The 15028-nt window shown below is 60.9% G+C and overlaps 1 protein-coding gene across 2 annotated transcripts in view; it reads left to right on the forward strand.

Annotated features, from left to right (window-relative positions):
• Nucleotides 1-757: 757 nt before the first annotated feature.
• The window catches only part of RPS6KA2 (ribosomal protein S6 kinase A2), a 96916-nt gene continuing 82645 nt past the window's right edge, over nt 758-15028 (forward strand). The window contains exons 1-3 of one of the 2 annotated variants that reach the window (XM_070417355.1): nt 758-834; nt 3497-3562; nt 12853-12900. In XM_070417355.1, coding sequence (XP_070273456.1) covers nt 772-834; nt 3497-3562; nt 12853-12900 — 177 coding nt within the window. In that variant the 5' untranslated portion in view covers nt 758-771. The remainder of the gene's footprint in view (nt 835-3496; nt 3563-12852; nt 12901-15028) is intronic. The other variant, XM_070417358.1, reaches the window with a different exon arrangement.

Consider the following 15028-nt stretch of genomic DNA (forward strand, 5'->3'; position numbering starts at 1 on the left):
CCCCCGGGCTCCCCGCTCAGTGCGATTGGGGACACTGGGAGCCTCTTCAATACTAGCACCGGGAGCCAGCCCCAGGGCACCGGGCCGCTGGCCTTCCTGCCTGGCCCCCTCCTGCCCGGGGCTAAAGGTGGGCGTGCGGGCTTAGAGGAGCCCTTGGCAAAGGAGGGAGGGGGTGTGTGTGTATGAGTGTGTGAATGTGTGTGTGAGTGGGTGTGCATGTGTGAGTGTGTGTGTGTGTGTGTGTGTGAGACTGTGCGCGCGTGTGCGTGCATGCTGGGAGGGAGAAGGGCAGAGCCTGCGGCAGGGCCCCTCCCTCCTCCCGCCCCTCCGCCAGTCCTTGGTTGCTAGGCAGTTTCTATGGCAGCAGCATCCTCAGACCCAACTCTCACCCCTCCTTTAGAGCCGAGTAAGGTAAAATAGTGGGGGGGTGGCGATGTCTGGGGGGGAGGCAGGGACCCGGCCGGATGCTGCCGGTCCCGCGTGCACTCACCAAGTCGCCGCAGGGGCTGCAGCTGCGGCTCCTTCTCCTCCTGCAGCCCCGGGAGGAGCAGGGCGCGAGGGGCCGGAGCAGCAGCGGCTGCAGCCAGGAGCCTGGGGTGGCGGGAGAGGACGCACCCGCCCACGGCCACACTGAGGACCCTGGGCTCCCTCCCACCCAGGCCCCAGCCTGCGGGCCCACCTCTGCCGTCAGCTCTGACGTCCTGGGCCCGCTGAGCCGGCTCCCGTCTCCGCTCTCCCAGCAGCTCTGGACCGGAGGGAAAGTTTGTCAACATGCCGATCGCACAGCTGCTGGAGCTATGGAAGAAGATCGAGGTGGAGCCCATGGAGATCGAGGTGAGCAGGGAGGGGCAGGGTGTACTTTCTCAGCGTCTGGGAGAGCCCTGCCCGCAGCAAACCGAGCATGTGTCTTCCCATGGACTCAGGCTGAGTGAGGGATGGTGTGTGTGTGTGTGTGTGTGTGTGCGCATAGAGGTGCGCACTGTGCTATAAATATGCGTGTGCACACACAGACGCACACGTAAACACCATGTATGTGTGTACACACACGCGCGCAGCACGGTGTGTGGTGCGAATGTTTTTATGGACACCAATGAATGGAAGACAACGTTGCTCGGAGCCGGCTCAGCCCGCCTCTCAGCCCCCGTTGCCCGGTTACCCGCATCCTGGGTTTTTCCTTCAACAAGTGGCCCCGAAGGAAGAAACTCTGCTTGCCGCAGGGAAGGGGGGGCAGAGGCAGCGAACGGGGCTGTTCCGGAAGGAGCCTGAGGCTGTGCCATCTCACAGGGCCCAGACAGAGGGGGCCAAGGGGGGCGAGGGGGCCGGGCTGGGCTGGGACGGCCAGATCAGCTGCATCGGGGGCAGTGCTGGCGGGGGGCGGGGGGGGGGGGGGGAGGCGGGAGGCGCCTGCCCGGGGTTGGATCTGCTCGGTGTGAAGCGCAGGTGGCCAGCAGACTCGCTTCCTGGCAGAGAAAGTTCCCCGAGGTCACTGACCGACCGAGCTGCCCGCAGCCCGCGCTGCTGGCAGCCACGCACCCTGCCTTGGAGAACAGCTGATCTCAGGCACTGGCTAAATCCCCACAAAATCCAGGCTCTGATTTTTGCCCTATTTCCTGTCCCCACCGACATGCCTATGAATTTAATTCTGACCATTTTAAATGCTTTATACATGTACTGGCATATACTCTCTATGTTAAGATAGTCACGCAACGTAATTGCAGACTGAATGAGAGCTTCTGTTTTAGAGGAGAAGCTACTAGTTTGTATTTACTACCGTTTTGGGGCCAGGCTCCCCGAATAGCTGGGCCCACACGGAGGTTTCAGCAGAGACGGGACGCGCAGCCCGGTGCTGAGCCTGCTGCCGGGTGGATGGCGCCGACAGGGGGAGGGAGAGGTTCCCCGTCTGGAGGGAGGGGCGGCTCCCGATGTGGGGACTGTCTGCACCTGTGCGTGGGCGACCGGGCGACCTCGAGGGCGCACAGCCTCCGGCCCAGACGGCAGGGCCTTCGACGGAGCCTGACACCCACGGGGGCCGCTCGGTCCGCTGCCGAATGGGATGAAAGTCGCTGAGTTAGGGGTCGGATCCTCCCCGTGTCGGGGTGCAGGCCCCGCGTCAGCCCCGGAGCCGCCGGCCCGGGAGGGAGGCCCTGTGCAGGGAGGCTCGGCCTCGGGACGGAGGCAGGAGAGAGGGGAGGCTCTGGAAATCTCCCCGGGCCTCAGGCTGCCGCTCCTGCCGCTGACGGAAGCTCGAGAGCAGCCAGTGGTTTTAATATTTTTATTTTATTTACTTATTTATTGTTAATCCTCACCCAGGGATACATTTTCCATTGATTTTGTTAGAGAGAGTGAAAGGGAGGGGGACAGACAGAGTGAAACATCCACGTGAGAGACACATACAGTGGGGCCTTGACTTACGAGTTTAATTCGTTCCGAGACCGAGCTCGTTAAGGAGCTCGTTAACTCAAATTACTCTGTCAACTCAACGCAAAACATCGGCCGAGAGACAGCTGGTATCTCGTTAGTCGGGACACTCGTAAGTCAAGGCCCCGCTGTAATTGGTTGCCTCCCACACGGGCCCCAACCAGGCCAGCGATCCAGCCTGCAATCAGGTACGTGCCCTTGACCGGAAGAGAACCCGGGGCCCTTCGGTCCATAGGCCGACGCCCTATCCACGGAGCCACACCGGCCAGGGCCATGTTTTTAAAAATGGACTGAGTATGGGCCTGCAGTGAACACACTCCCTTTAAGCATCCATCACGCCCGGAAAGGACGTGCACATTGAAAGCGTCCAGAGCCACGCTGACGGCAGGCGGCGCTGCCTGGCCACCCGCTGGAGGGCGGGAGCTGAGTGTTAGAGGCTGATGTGCAGCAACAGCTTGTGAGCTCGGGGTACGGTGGGAATGCCCAGGGCTCCCTGGGCGAGGGCCTCAGCACCAAGCCCCCGGGCGGATGCTGGGTCCGCGTGACGTCATTGCGTCCCGCCAGGCTCCAGGCCGTCGGTGCTGCTGCAGCCTGATTGCGTGATGGAGGAACTGAGGCTCAGGCCAGCGATTCGCCCGCGGTCACTGAGCAGCGAGCAGAGACCCGCCCTGCAGATCTCCTCTCCCACACTCAGCTCCTCCTTGGAGCGGAGCGGGGTGAGGGCCTCCCGGCAAAGGGAGCCTGACACCCCCTGCCCTGTCGCCCCTGTGACTCCAGCCGCCCCCGCCCGCCGGGAGGTGCGTAAGTCACCGGCTTCTCCCGTGGTGTGTGGTGGATGCGGCACACGGTTGGCCAACCTGGTCACGTGCACTCATGGCCTTAAACAATCGCTGCCTCACCTGCGGCCGTCCTGGCAGGAAGTATGGCGCAGGTGCAGTGAACTCGGGGTGAAGGGACGTGGGCCCCACGTTCTCCCGTGCTGACGGGGCGTCTAGTGAGCCCTCGGTATCGGCACCCGCTCGACGCTGCTCGCAATGACACCGCCCTGCTGACGGCCTTCCTGTGTGTCTCTCCCCAGACCCCCGAGGAGGACATGGCCCTGGACTCCGCGCCCACCACGGATGCAGACGCCGCCGAGGAAGAAGTAACTGCACGCATTTTGTTACAGGGCTGCTTGCGGGGAGGGGTGTTGAAGGTGACAGTCCTGAGTGGTTACCTGGGTGGTTGCCTGGGTGTGCGCGGCCTTTTCATTTAATTTTATTTTTAAAAATATGTTTTATTGATGTCAGAGAGGAAGGGAGAGGGAGAGAGAGCGAAACATCAATGATGAGAGAGAATCATGGATCGCCTGCCTCCTGCACGGCCCCTACTGGGGATCGAGCCCACAACCCGGGCATGTGCCCTTGACTGGAATCGAACCTAGGACCCTTCAGTCCGCAGGCCGACGCTCTATCCTCTGAGCCACACTGGCCAGAGCTGCGCGGGCTTTTTAAAGAGGAGTGGCCTGTTGTCAATAGGATAGGTGTGAGGACTCAGGGCACAGGTGAGGTACATCTCTCGCTGCTGGGAGTCTGGATGGGAGCCCCTCGCCTGCCTGGGGATGTAGGGGCAGCGGAGAGGCGTGAGTGCCTGGCATTGTCCGCGGGAGCGTGGCCGTGAAGATGCCGAGTCCACAGCTGAGTGGAGGCTGCAGGAAAGGGATCGTCTTTCTGTCTCTTGTAAAGAATTTCTTCAAGCAGCAGGCACCACGGCGGGGACGGCAGGTCAGGAGACGCAGTGACCCCGTGGCTCAGCCGTGACCACGGGGGACCAGAGGCTGCGAGTTGAGCTGTGCGAGCCGAGCTGTGCGAGCCGGTTGGCTTTTAGACCAGCTGCGGGGCAGCGTCGGTGGAGGGCGGGGAGGAGCGGCCGGGTCTGCAGACCGTCCCCCTTCGCTGAGTCTAAACGCACACACAGCAGTTCCCGTTTTGAGCTCCGTGCCACCGGATCTGCGGTCATGAGACACCCGTGTTGGCTAAATAAAGCCGAGCACAGGCTCCCGTCCTCGCCGGCTGCCCTTCAGCGCGGGTTGCTGAGCCGGCCCGTCCCCGGCTGCGGCTGCTGCCTGTTCCCGCAGCAGAGCCGCCCATAGTGCCCCAGGCCTGGCCACGCCCTGCATTCCCGGGTGGGGGCTCCACGGGGTGGGAGGGCAAGCATCCGGCCAGTGGCTTTCCTGAGAGATGGAGATTCACTCCACACCTGCCCGAGCAGGTGAATGAGGGGGGCCCTGCGGGTGGACAAGGCCTGAGGCCCGGGGGTCAGAGGAGCCCAGCACGGCTGCCCCCTTAGTGGCACTCGCTGGGCATTCTCGGGGACTGTGGTTTCCTGGGCGCAGATTATAGGCTAATTTAGCAGGCGGCCCAGGAGGCAGCGGGATGGACTGTTCATCTGGGAGCTGCCGATCGGCAGGTGGGGGGTTGTGTGGGCAGCTGTGCTCCAAGGTGCTCACACCACACTCGAGGGTTCATTAGCCTGTGTGTGTGCACCTGGTTGCCCTGCTCTCTGCTGGGCTCAAGGCCAGTTCTCACCTTGCTGATGACCTTGCCCATGACCTTGCCGATGACCTGGCTCTTGCTGACAATGTGCCCGGGTTCCTGCAGCCTGAGCAGAGCGAACGCCGGTTACCAGTGACCGTGGGGCTCCCTCCTGCAGGCGCGCTCGGCTGTCGGGAGGAGGGACGGGAAGCTCGGTGGAGCGAAGTCACAGTAGCTTAGGAGCCCGTATTTCCGGTTTGGTGGTTGCTTCTGTCTTTTCCCGAATGTCCCTCGGTTGGAGCCGAACAGCGTGGAGACGCTTCAGACCGGCTTCGCCCCCTTCCTTGGTCTGCGTCGTCTCTCCAGAGCGCTCCATGGCGGGCAGCTCCTCTTAAAGCCATGAGTCAGGCTCATCGTCGGACGTGTGTCACGCTCGTTATAGTGTCTCTGTGTCATCCCGGCCGAGGGGCTGAGAGAAGCACAGCCCCCCCCCCTTCATGTTCCTCCTCAACACGCAGCCCAACGGCCTGGCTGCGTCCCCACGGGGGGTGGGGGGGGTGGGTGCATCCCCATGGTGAGGGGGCCGGCTGTGTCCCCCCAGGGAGGCCAGGCACCTCAAAGCCCCACGCTCCTGCCCCCCACCAGGGGTGGGGGTGACAGCCTCTCCATTTGCAGGAATGAAACGAGGTGGAGGTGACGTTTCTGGGCACCTGGTTGGGGGAGATGGTGAGACTCGGGGGAGATGGTCTGCTCACAAGCAGACCCAGTTCACAGACGCATCGCCAACCCCGAGAGCAGGGGTGCCAGTGTGGGTTTGCGAGCAATGCCTGTACCTCTCAACCACATCTGCAGAGCGGGGGCCCCCTTCCCCCCACTTGGTTCCCATGCTCGGGAGGGCGGCCACCGCACGCCGGGGTGAGTCCGTGCGGAGCACTTCGCAATCACACTTCAAATGTGCCCGTCCGCACTCCTTCACCCCAATGGGTGCACAACTCAGCCCAGCTGGCTGCGGGGGCCACGCCCTCCTCCCTCCTCCCCCCGCCCATGCCCCCCGTGTCAGCGCTCACACCAAAGGTCGCCAGGAGCCTGCAGCCCCTCCTGGCGGAGCGCTGTGCTGTGCTACTTCTGAAGGGTCACGTTAGAGGCACTGAGTTACTTGCGGAAGATTTTAGGCAAAGAGAAGGGATTTAAAATGGTGTTCCTCAACTAGCAATTAACAGCGCACTTTTAACTTCTAATTGGCTCCTTGTAATTAAAATAATTCGAGGCTGTCATTAGTGGGCTAATCATTTTTCGTTAAGGCGGCGACTTAGTCTCTATGACACATGTAGTTTGACATATTTCTCAGGCACAACTACCTTCCGGGAGACGAGGTTCGCTGGAAGGTCCATGAAGTTCAAGGCCAGCAGGCAGCCCTCCTTGGAGTCCCTGCGACAAACCTTTCAGGTTTCAGAAGGGCTTCTCTCCACAGCAGAGACACACAGCCCCTCGCGGGGCGGGCCAGGCGGCCAGGGTGAGGCGTGGGCTGGTGGGAATGTGTGTCTGACCTGCTCTCTCTTGTCGAACAGCCCAAGGCAAAGCTCTTTGTTTGCTCAAGGCTTCTCTTTAAATGCCGCCGACACAGCGAGGAATCCAAACATAATGTAAACCGAGGCTAAACCGGAGAACCTGGGCCTCAGAGCAGAGGCATTTAGGAAATCAGGGGACTCTTCGAGGAGAAATGGGCCTCAGAGGGGGGCTCCGCAGGACAGAGAGCAGTTGGCTGGGCGTGAGGCTGGTGTGGGAGGGTGGCGTGGCCAGAGCTAGAAGCGTGGGCGGTGTTACAGGCGGGAAACATCCGAACGGTATAGGAAGAGTCTAGAAGGGAGGCTGGGATTCAGGGGAACTAGACGAGGAGTGTGTTCAGTGTCTGGATCAGCCTTGTGAGAAGAGGGACAGAGCTACGCGCCGAGAATCCCTAGAAACAGGAACCTGAGGACACAACCGATAGGAACAGGTGACCGTCGTCATGCTCACTGAGCACCTGCCCCGTCCTCAGAGGAGGCTCGGCCCCAGCCTCGTTTTTAACCCCCGAGAGCTCTCGCGGTCGCGGTGCTCCTGGAAGTAAGTCCCACGGCCGCTTCCGGGAGGAGCTGCACTTTGGTTTGAATTCACTCCTTTTATGTGTAGATGAAAATGAAGAGAAATAGGCCAACGCCAGGCCCTGTCCATGGTGCTGAATCCTCACCCTGACTGACCACCTCCGCGGTCACTCCCCACGTTCTCAGCCGGCGTCCTTTTCACTCTCCCCCTTACTGTCCGCTCCTCTCCAGTTCTGCTGCCATGGACACTCCGCAGGCCCACTCGGCCTTCCCGAAGGGCCCGTCGCCTTCGCCGACTGGCCCGTGTCCTGGGGAGAGGAGGCGGGAGGGCACCTCCAGCCAGGCCTGCTCTCAGCGAGATGTCTGTCTCCTCTGTGCTCCGACGTCTTCCCAAGCTGGTTGGTACCTGCCGGTCCCAGGTCCCGGCTGGATGACACACCCGTGGGAGGCTGTGGGCGTGTGAGTTTAGGTTTCAGTCGTGTCTGCGTCGTGAGCGTGTCGCTGTGTGTCAGCATCTAGACAGCCGAGCCGCCTCGGAGCAGTGACACTGCCCCACCGTTGCGCACTTTGACAAAATGCATGTCCCTCTCTTCCCACCTCACATCCAGCGAAGTCGTGGGTGGGCAGCCTTCCCAGGCGGTGAGCTGGCTCAGCCATTCAACCTGGGAACCCCACAATCCCCGTCCCCCCCCGCCCCCGCCTCCCTGGTCCCACATCAGTCAGGGGGAAGCAATGGAGATGAAACCTTTTCTAGACTGTGAACCGGTGGCTGCAGAACAATTTTTAAAAATATATATTTTTATTGATTTCAGAGAGGAAGGGAGAGGGAGAGAGAGAAACATCAATGATGAGAGAGAATCACTGGTTGGCTGCCTCCTGCACGCCCCGCACTGGGGTTCAAGCCCCAAACCTGGGCATGTGCCCTTGGCCAGAATCAAACCCGGGACCCTTCAGTCTGCAGGCCGGTGCTCTAGCCACTGAGCCACAGCAGCCAGGGCTGCAGAACAATGTCTAATTCCTGCTCCATCCTCATCACAGTGGTGCTCGGTCACTATTTCCTGAATAGACCGTGTGCCAGAAGCAGCTCCCTCGAGCTCGCTGCTCGCCCTGCCGCCCACAGCACGCCGCCCGCAATGCCGGCGGCCGCATCCCGGCTAATGGATTTGAGGGGAAGCATTAGCACAGACGCCGAGATCGCTCCCTTCAGCGTCTGTGAATACTAATGAGCAAGTGGAAAGCGAGATGCTTGTCTCTGCCTTGAAGTGGAAGCGCCTGCCTCATCTTCAGATTCGCTCTTAAGAACATTCCCCTTTGTTCTTTGCTGGTTAAGACAGCCAGCGTTTTAAAATGGTGCCTGATTATAATTGGCTTCTCAATCTTAAAAACACACAATGCCTTTCCGCGTGGTGTCCCAGTAAGATGATCCTGGCGCAATGAGAAGCTTTAGGCATAAAACCATTCATGTCTTTGAAAAACTTTATGTTTATTATTGCAAAATGTGTGTACACGCCCAGCTGGCGGGGCTCAGTGGTTGAATGTTGACCTTTGAGCCAGGAGGTCACGGTTCGATTCCCAGTCAGGGCACAGGCCCGGGTTGCGGGCTCCATCCCCAGTCGAGGGCGTGCAGGAGGCAGCCGATCCGTGATCCTCTCTCCTCATTGATGTTTCCATCTCCCTCTCCCCTCCTCTCTGAGATCAATAAGAGCATATTTTTTAAAAACACACACACAGAAAACAACAAAGTGTGTGTGCGCCAGCGACGTGAATTAGTCAGCAATGCAGGGTCGCCGGCTGCTGCTGAGCGCCAGGCGCGCGAGGGTGCCGGCCATCGTGCACGTCGGGGTTCAGGACCTGACACCCCACACGAGGAGCCGGCGGGAGGTGAGCGGAAGCCGAGGGCAGTTGTCCCCGGTGACATGTCTGCTGTCAGTGCCATCTCAATGCCCTTCCTTTAGAACAAACAAAGTTGCCACGGGGTTTCTTTACAGTCAAAGCGCAGCTTCTCCCCGACATGCCGTGTGCCGACGGGAGTGCCCCCCCCTACCCCCCAAAGATGTCTAATAGCCCCACCTAGGCCCCGAGGGTGGGCCTGTTTGTAAGAACGGTTTCCAGTGGGGACCGGGCTGAGGCCCTGAGGGGGTCCTTCATGTAACGTGATGGAGCCCTCACGTGGAGGAGAGGCCGCGGGCGTGAGGCAGGGGCTGGCGTGAGGCAGGGGCAGAGGCAGAGGTCACGGGCGTGAGGCAGCTACAGCCAAGGACGCCAGGTCGCTGCCCCAGGAGCCTCGCCACAGGTTTCGGGGGAGGAGGCCCTGCCCGCACCCGGTTCCGACATCTGCCTCCAGGAACCCCGGTTGCTGTGAGCCCCGGGGTGGCCCTGGGTCCTGGTGGCCCCGGTGCCGACACGGTGCCTTCCAGGGGGACCGGCCACGATGCCGAGCAGGCGCACTCCTGTCTCCTGCCCGGTGTGGGCAGGCGCGGGGTCTCAGCGGCGCCTTCTCAGAGGCCGTGGGTGGGCGGTCGCTGTGGGTCCGGGTTCAGTTCTGGCCGTGGGGCCTCCCCTCACCCTCAGGCCCTGGAGCTGCCCACAGAGACGCAGAGGGTCTCGGGTTCGAGTTCTTTGGAAACAAAGCTGAGGAGGCCACGTCCCCTGAATCGAGAATGACTTTCCGCTGGAGCCGGTCTGGCTTTTGTAGGAAACGGTGCTGGGTGTTGGGGGGTCGCTGGGTTCGCCCATCAGCGCCCCTGCGCGTGTTCTGGGTGCGAAACGGTGAAGCTGAAGGACGGACGGAACCACGCGAGGCTGTTGAGTTGATCTGCTCATTATGCCCCTCAGAGCCTGCACATGGGGTTTCCGCCTTTAAAGATGTCCCTGAAACGAGATGTGCGTGCGGGAACGGGGACTCAGACCTGCGGGGAGGTTCTGGAAGCGGGTCCCTGAGCTTTCCCTGGACAGCCAGTGGGGAGGGGGCGCCAGGCGTTCAGCCCCCTCTTGTCAAGGGCACACTCTGAGCACTGCCGTGTAAGCTGAGGCCTGAAGGGAAAGTGGGGGGAGCGGGGGGAGTGGGGGCTGTAGGGAGGGAAGGTGGGGGCCATAGGTGGGGGTAAACCTGCGTGAGGCTCCGACACTTGCTTTCGCCCCCTGTCCTGTGAGAGGAGCGGGTGATGCCGGTGGGACCAGCCTGCAGGGCTCCAGGCTGCAGTCTGCAGGCAGCGGGACTGTGTTCAGCCCCCGACAGCCCCTGAGCGAGGTGCTGAGGCCCCGGGGGTGACTTGGGAACAACGGGAGAAGGAGCACGCTGGGACCGTGTGCTTTTCCTGCTGAGTCCCTGCTCCTCTCGCAGCTTTGGTTCCTGTGAGGACTTGATCCAGGAGAACGGGGTTCCCAGGACGGCATTTTGACCGCGACCCTGGAGCGGTGCCCGGGCTGCATCCACCCCGTCGCTCAGCCCTGGGAGGGGCCGGAGGCGCCGTCCACAGCTGACGGGACTCGGATGGAGGGTGTATTCAGCGGCCCCTGATCTGCGGTTTCGCCCTCCGTGGTTTCGTTACCTGAGCTACAGACGTTTCAAATTCCGTGCCGTTCTGAGCAGCCTGCGGAAGTCTCACGCTGCCCTGCCTGGGACGAGCCCCCTCGCTTGGTCCGGCCTCTCCACCCTGTAGACCCTCCACAGCCACCGCTTGGTCACTTAGGGCTGTCTCAGAGGTTGGATCTCCCGTCACAGCACCTGTGCTCACGCGTGGGCTCAGGTCACCCTTATTTTATTTAACTAGAGGCCTGGTGCACGAAATTCATGCACTCGGGGAGGGAGGTGGTTCCTCAGCCCAGCCTGCACCCTCTCACCGTCCGGGAGCGCTCGGGGGATGGGAGCAGGCCTAAGCCGGCAGGCACATCCTTAGCACCTGCTGCGGAGGCGGGAGAGGCTCCCACCACTACTGCTGCTCTCGCCAGCCGTGAGCCCAGCTTCTGGCTGAGCGGCGCTCTCCCTGTGGGAGTGCACTGACCACCAGGGGGCAGCTCCTGTGTTGAGCGTCCGCCCCCTTGTGGTCAGTGTGTGTCATAGTGACCGGTCATTCCGCCGTTCAATTTGCGTATTAGCCTTTTATTATATAGGATGACAGCCCCGAAGTGAGGAGAGGGGTGCTGGTGATTCGGACATGCCCAAGGGCAGCGTCCAGTTAGGTGTGTGTTTAGGAAACAGCACAGTATGCAGGGTTCAGTCCCAGCCACGGGTTCAGGCCTCCGTGGAGTTCTCGGAATGTCTCCGAGTGGATAAGGGGGGTCTGCCGTCCTGGCCACTTTCCAGGGGGCAGTGGGGAAGGCGTGTTTCTTTTCAATAAAACTGTCTCAGGAGGAGCCAGGAGGACCGGTGAGCCTGCTGCCGGGGCTGCGGGCCTGTGTGTGCACTTCCTCCTGTGACAGCCTGAGGAGCTCCTCTCCTTTCGTTCCCATCTGAGCATCTCGGGATGCTGTGCATGGAGTGCACACGTGCTTCTATCAGTCGCTCGTGTCCAAGGAAAATGACTTCCGTCGCCCACAGGGGGCGCCAGAGAACAGGAATGCCCAGAACGCCTCATGTCTTTGTAGAATTTTCACAACTAATGGATAACGGCAACCAGAGGGATAGAAGGCAAACACAAGATTTTACAAATAGATAAACATAAAATACTCCGGGCAACGCCCTGGCTTTCCGTGGAATTGTTTATTTTTATGGGGTCATTTTTAAAAACATATTTTTATTGATTTCAGAGAGGAAGGGAGAGGGAGAGAGAGATAGGAACATCAGTGATGAGAGAGAATCATGGATGGGCTGCCTCCTGCACGCCCCACATCGATGTTTCTAACTCTCTATCCCTCTCCCTTCCTTGTTGTAAAAAATCAATAAAATATGTTTTTTTTAAAAAAATAATCAACACCACAGAGAAAAGTCTGGAGAAACCCAGCGTCCGTCCTAAGCAAATGATTCTGTACTGTCTCAATGGCTTCACCATGGCAGCGAGGGAGGCTGATCTGCGCCCAGTTATGCAGGGGAGGTAGATGGGCGGTGAGTCCACTGCGGTCCAGCCAGTCATCATTCCTGTGCAACGGCGCCACCTGCTGGTCCTCCTGTGCCATCTCACCCTCACCAGCTGCAGGTGGTAACTGGGTGGGAAATAAGGAGCCAGGTCTATTCAGACACCTCGAGGGCCAGATGCTGACGGCTCCCAGCCCAGAACCCAGAGGCCGCTGTCCTCACAGAGGGTGAGAGGCCTGGGTCCAGCTGGCCACTGCACCCTGGGCCTCTGCCGGCTGCCCCCCCCACCCCTCCCACGGGTGCTGCCCCGCCCCAGGTCGCCAACCAGGAACCCAGGCTGGGGCTGCCGTCCAGGGCAGACTCGGGCTCGAACCCCGTGCCTGCCGTGACTGTTGTAATTAGTGCACGCCGAGTGTGGGCAGATCGAGCCTTCACGCTCCTGCAGCGGGGCCAGCGTCTTGCACAGGATGGCGAGCGAGAAGCCCTGCCAGATGGGCCGGCCCCGTCACAGCCAGGCCCGTGGGGGAGCCTGGGGCCTGGGGGTTAGACGGGCGGCGTTGGGGGCTGGGCCCTGAGGTTAGCGATGGGGACACCGTGCTTCCTTTGGTGAGCGTCGTGTTGCACAAAGCCTTGCAAGTTCCCGTCTGGGTGCCGAGTAGAGGTCTCCTGAGAGAGCCCCGGAGGCCGACACCATGTGGAGGTTAATGTTCAGAAGCAAAAAGTTTCCAGGCCTGGTGGGTGCCCGTGTGCCCGTGTGCCCGCAGCTGCCACCCGCTCCTGCCCCACCTCCTGACTTACAGGCTCTCTCCGCCTTCTGCCTCCACAGGGCCAGTGTGACGCCGCCTCGCGGGAGCCGCCGGCCAAACCTGCCCAGGTAAGACGCCCTCCAGGGTTACTTTTCTCTGCTGAGAAAGTTAGACGTCACGGCTTCTCTCCGTCTGTTTGGTTTCTTCTCTGCCCGAGGCCCGGCAGCCACTGTGCACGCTCTGGGAAGAGTGGGGCCGACAGAGCGCAGGTTAAGCTGCTTGTGGTCCGGGCGCTGCTGCTGACACGAAGCCACGGGTCGAAAACGTCAGGAACCAACCTGTTCGGTGTCTGTGTGCCCCCAGGTCATCGACTGCCGCTGGTCTCGTGCCGTAAACCTATCTGTCTGCGGCCCCATAAAAAGTCCAGTGGCACTGCAGGGTACATTTTCTTTCTTCAAAGCTTAGTCTGGCATCACCCATATTTCAAATCAATTGAACCTGAAAAGGAGTGAAAATTAAGCGAGTTGTCAGCTGTTAAAGTGTGTATGCCTTTTGGGGGCCGCCCTGTCTATAACGCTATGTGCCGTGTTCTTTAAAAAAACCTATTGGATGCTCTTCAAACAGTGAGATGTGAGAGTGAGACGACGCTAGAATGAGGGCCGGCCCTGCTGCGCCTGCCCGTCCCCAGGTGGCCCCCAGGTGGCGGGTGGAGGCCCCCAGGTGGCGGGTGGGGGCCCCCAGGTGGCGGGTGGAGGCCCCCAGGTGGCGGGTGGGGGCCCCCACGTGGCGGGTGGGGGCCCCCAGGTGGCAGCTGGTGGCCCGCCAGCTGGACCAGCCTCCTGCGTGGGAAGTCCAGGTTCCCATCGGGAGCTTTTCCAGGAGTTGGGCCTGGAATGGATCACAGGAGATGGAGGTAGATTTCTGGAAGTATTTCAAGCAGCTGTGTGGGTTGAATGGTAACATTGTAGAGAAGTTTTATGAGGTAGTTTTTGGGGTGTTTCCTTTCTCCGGCTCCCACAGTCCGTGGGCAGCGTGCTATCTGCACAGGGGACACGGTGGCCGCGGGGACGGCCTGGCTGAATGTCATGGCAGGTGTGGCAGGTACGTGTCCTGGTCACGCGTGGTTAGTGTGTGAACGCACGAACCTGCCTCTGGTTCATACTAAACAGCAACTCACCTCGCCTTCTGCGTGTTTGGCAGCTTCCTAGTAGCTCCACATCGCCGGCCGGGGAAGGCGGGGGCCGCACGGGGACGCCATGGGCTCCTTGGCCACTCGCCGTGGACTTTGAGCACCGAGGGCTGCGGAGTCCGGCCCAGACGTGACCACACAGGATGTGCTGCTGCCTGCCTGCACTCACGTGTGTGTGTGTGTGTGTGTGTGTGTGTGTGTTGATGTCGTTTTAATTCTTAGTAATTTGTGAAGCAATCTGTTCTTTTGTAAGATTCCTTGACATGCAAATAGGAGAACTCAAACGAATCCTTTGCAAAGAACCGTGGAGAGTGGGTTAAGCTGCTGATATGCCTGGACCCTGGCGGCCACTCAGCTGGTCCGGGTGCCCCTGCCCGGCCTCCTGTGCGAGGCCTTGGAGTGGGGCCCCGCCCGGGGGCTCCTGGGTCCCACGCGCCCCTGGTCGAGTCACAGCCAGCTTTCCGACGAGGGGTTTGAAATGGGGCGTAAGCGGGGCTCTCCTAACTGACCCTCGTCCCGCCTCCTGGGCCGCTGGACCCTCGGAGCCTTCGCTGCCCCTGGAGGGGCGACTCCTCTGTTTCTTTGTCTCTTCCGCCCCCTCTGCCCTCGGCTGTGCGCCCCAAGCCTGGGACATGGTCGCCAGAGATGTCTTTTGTGTCCTGATGGTGTGGACGATGCAAGGGTGACCAGCAACATTAGAAAACGGATCAAGTGAGGGGCTACGATGCAGAACCCTGGTGCCCGTCTGTTTTCGGGGACAAGTGCCACGACGCTGCTCACTCAGCTCCCTGGCCAGGCCCCTGCGTCCCTCACACCACGGTGACTCGCCGTGACTCGCTGACGGTCTGTGGGCCAGGATGGCGGGGCGAGACGCTTCCCCCTCGGACCGTGGGCATGGGAACAAGCCCTGAGGGCTCCCTGGCGGAGGGGACAGGCACAGGGGCTGCAGTGGGCCACAGGGTGTGGCAGACTCTCCATGGGGCAGGTGGGGAGCCCAAGGAAGGTTCCAGAACAGCGTGTTAGCAGAAGGAGACGCCCACCCACAACCTCTGAGCTCTTCTCTTGTC

The sequence above is a fragment of the Myotis yumanensis genome, unplaced genomic scaffold, assembly GCF_028538775.1.
Source record: "Myotis yumanensis isolate MYYU_CA2020_CCGP unplaced genomic scaffold, mMyoYum1.0.hap1 SCAF_6, whole genome shotgun sequence".
Taxonomy (NCBI): Eukaryota; Metazoa; Chordata; class Mammalia; order Chiroptera; family Vespertilionidae; genus Myotis; species Myotis yumanensis.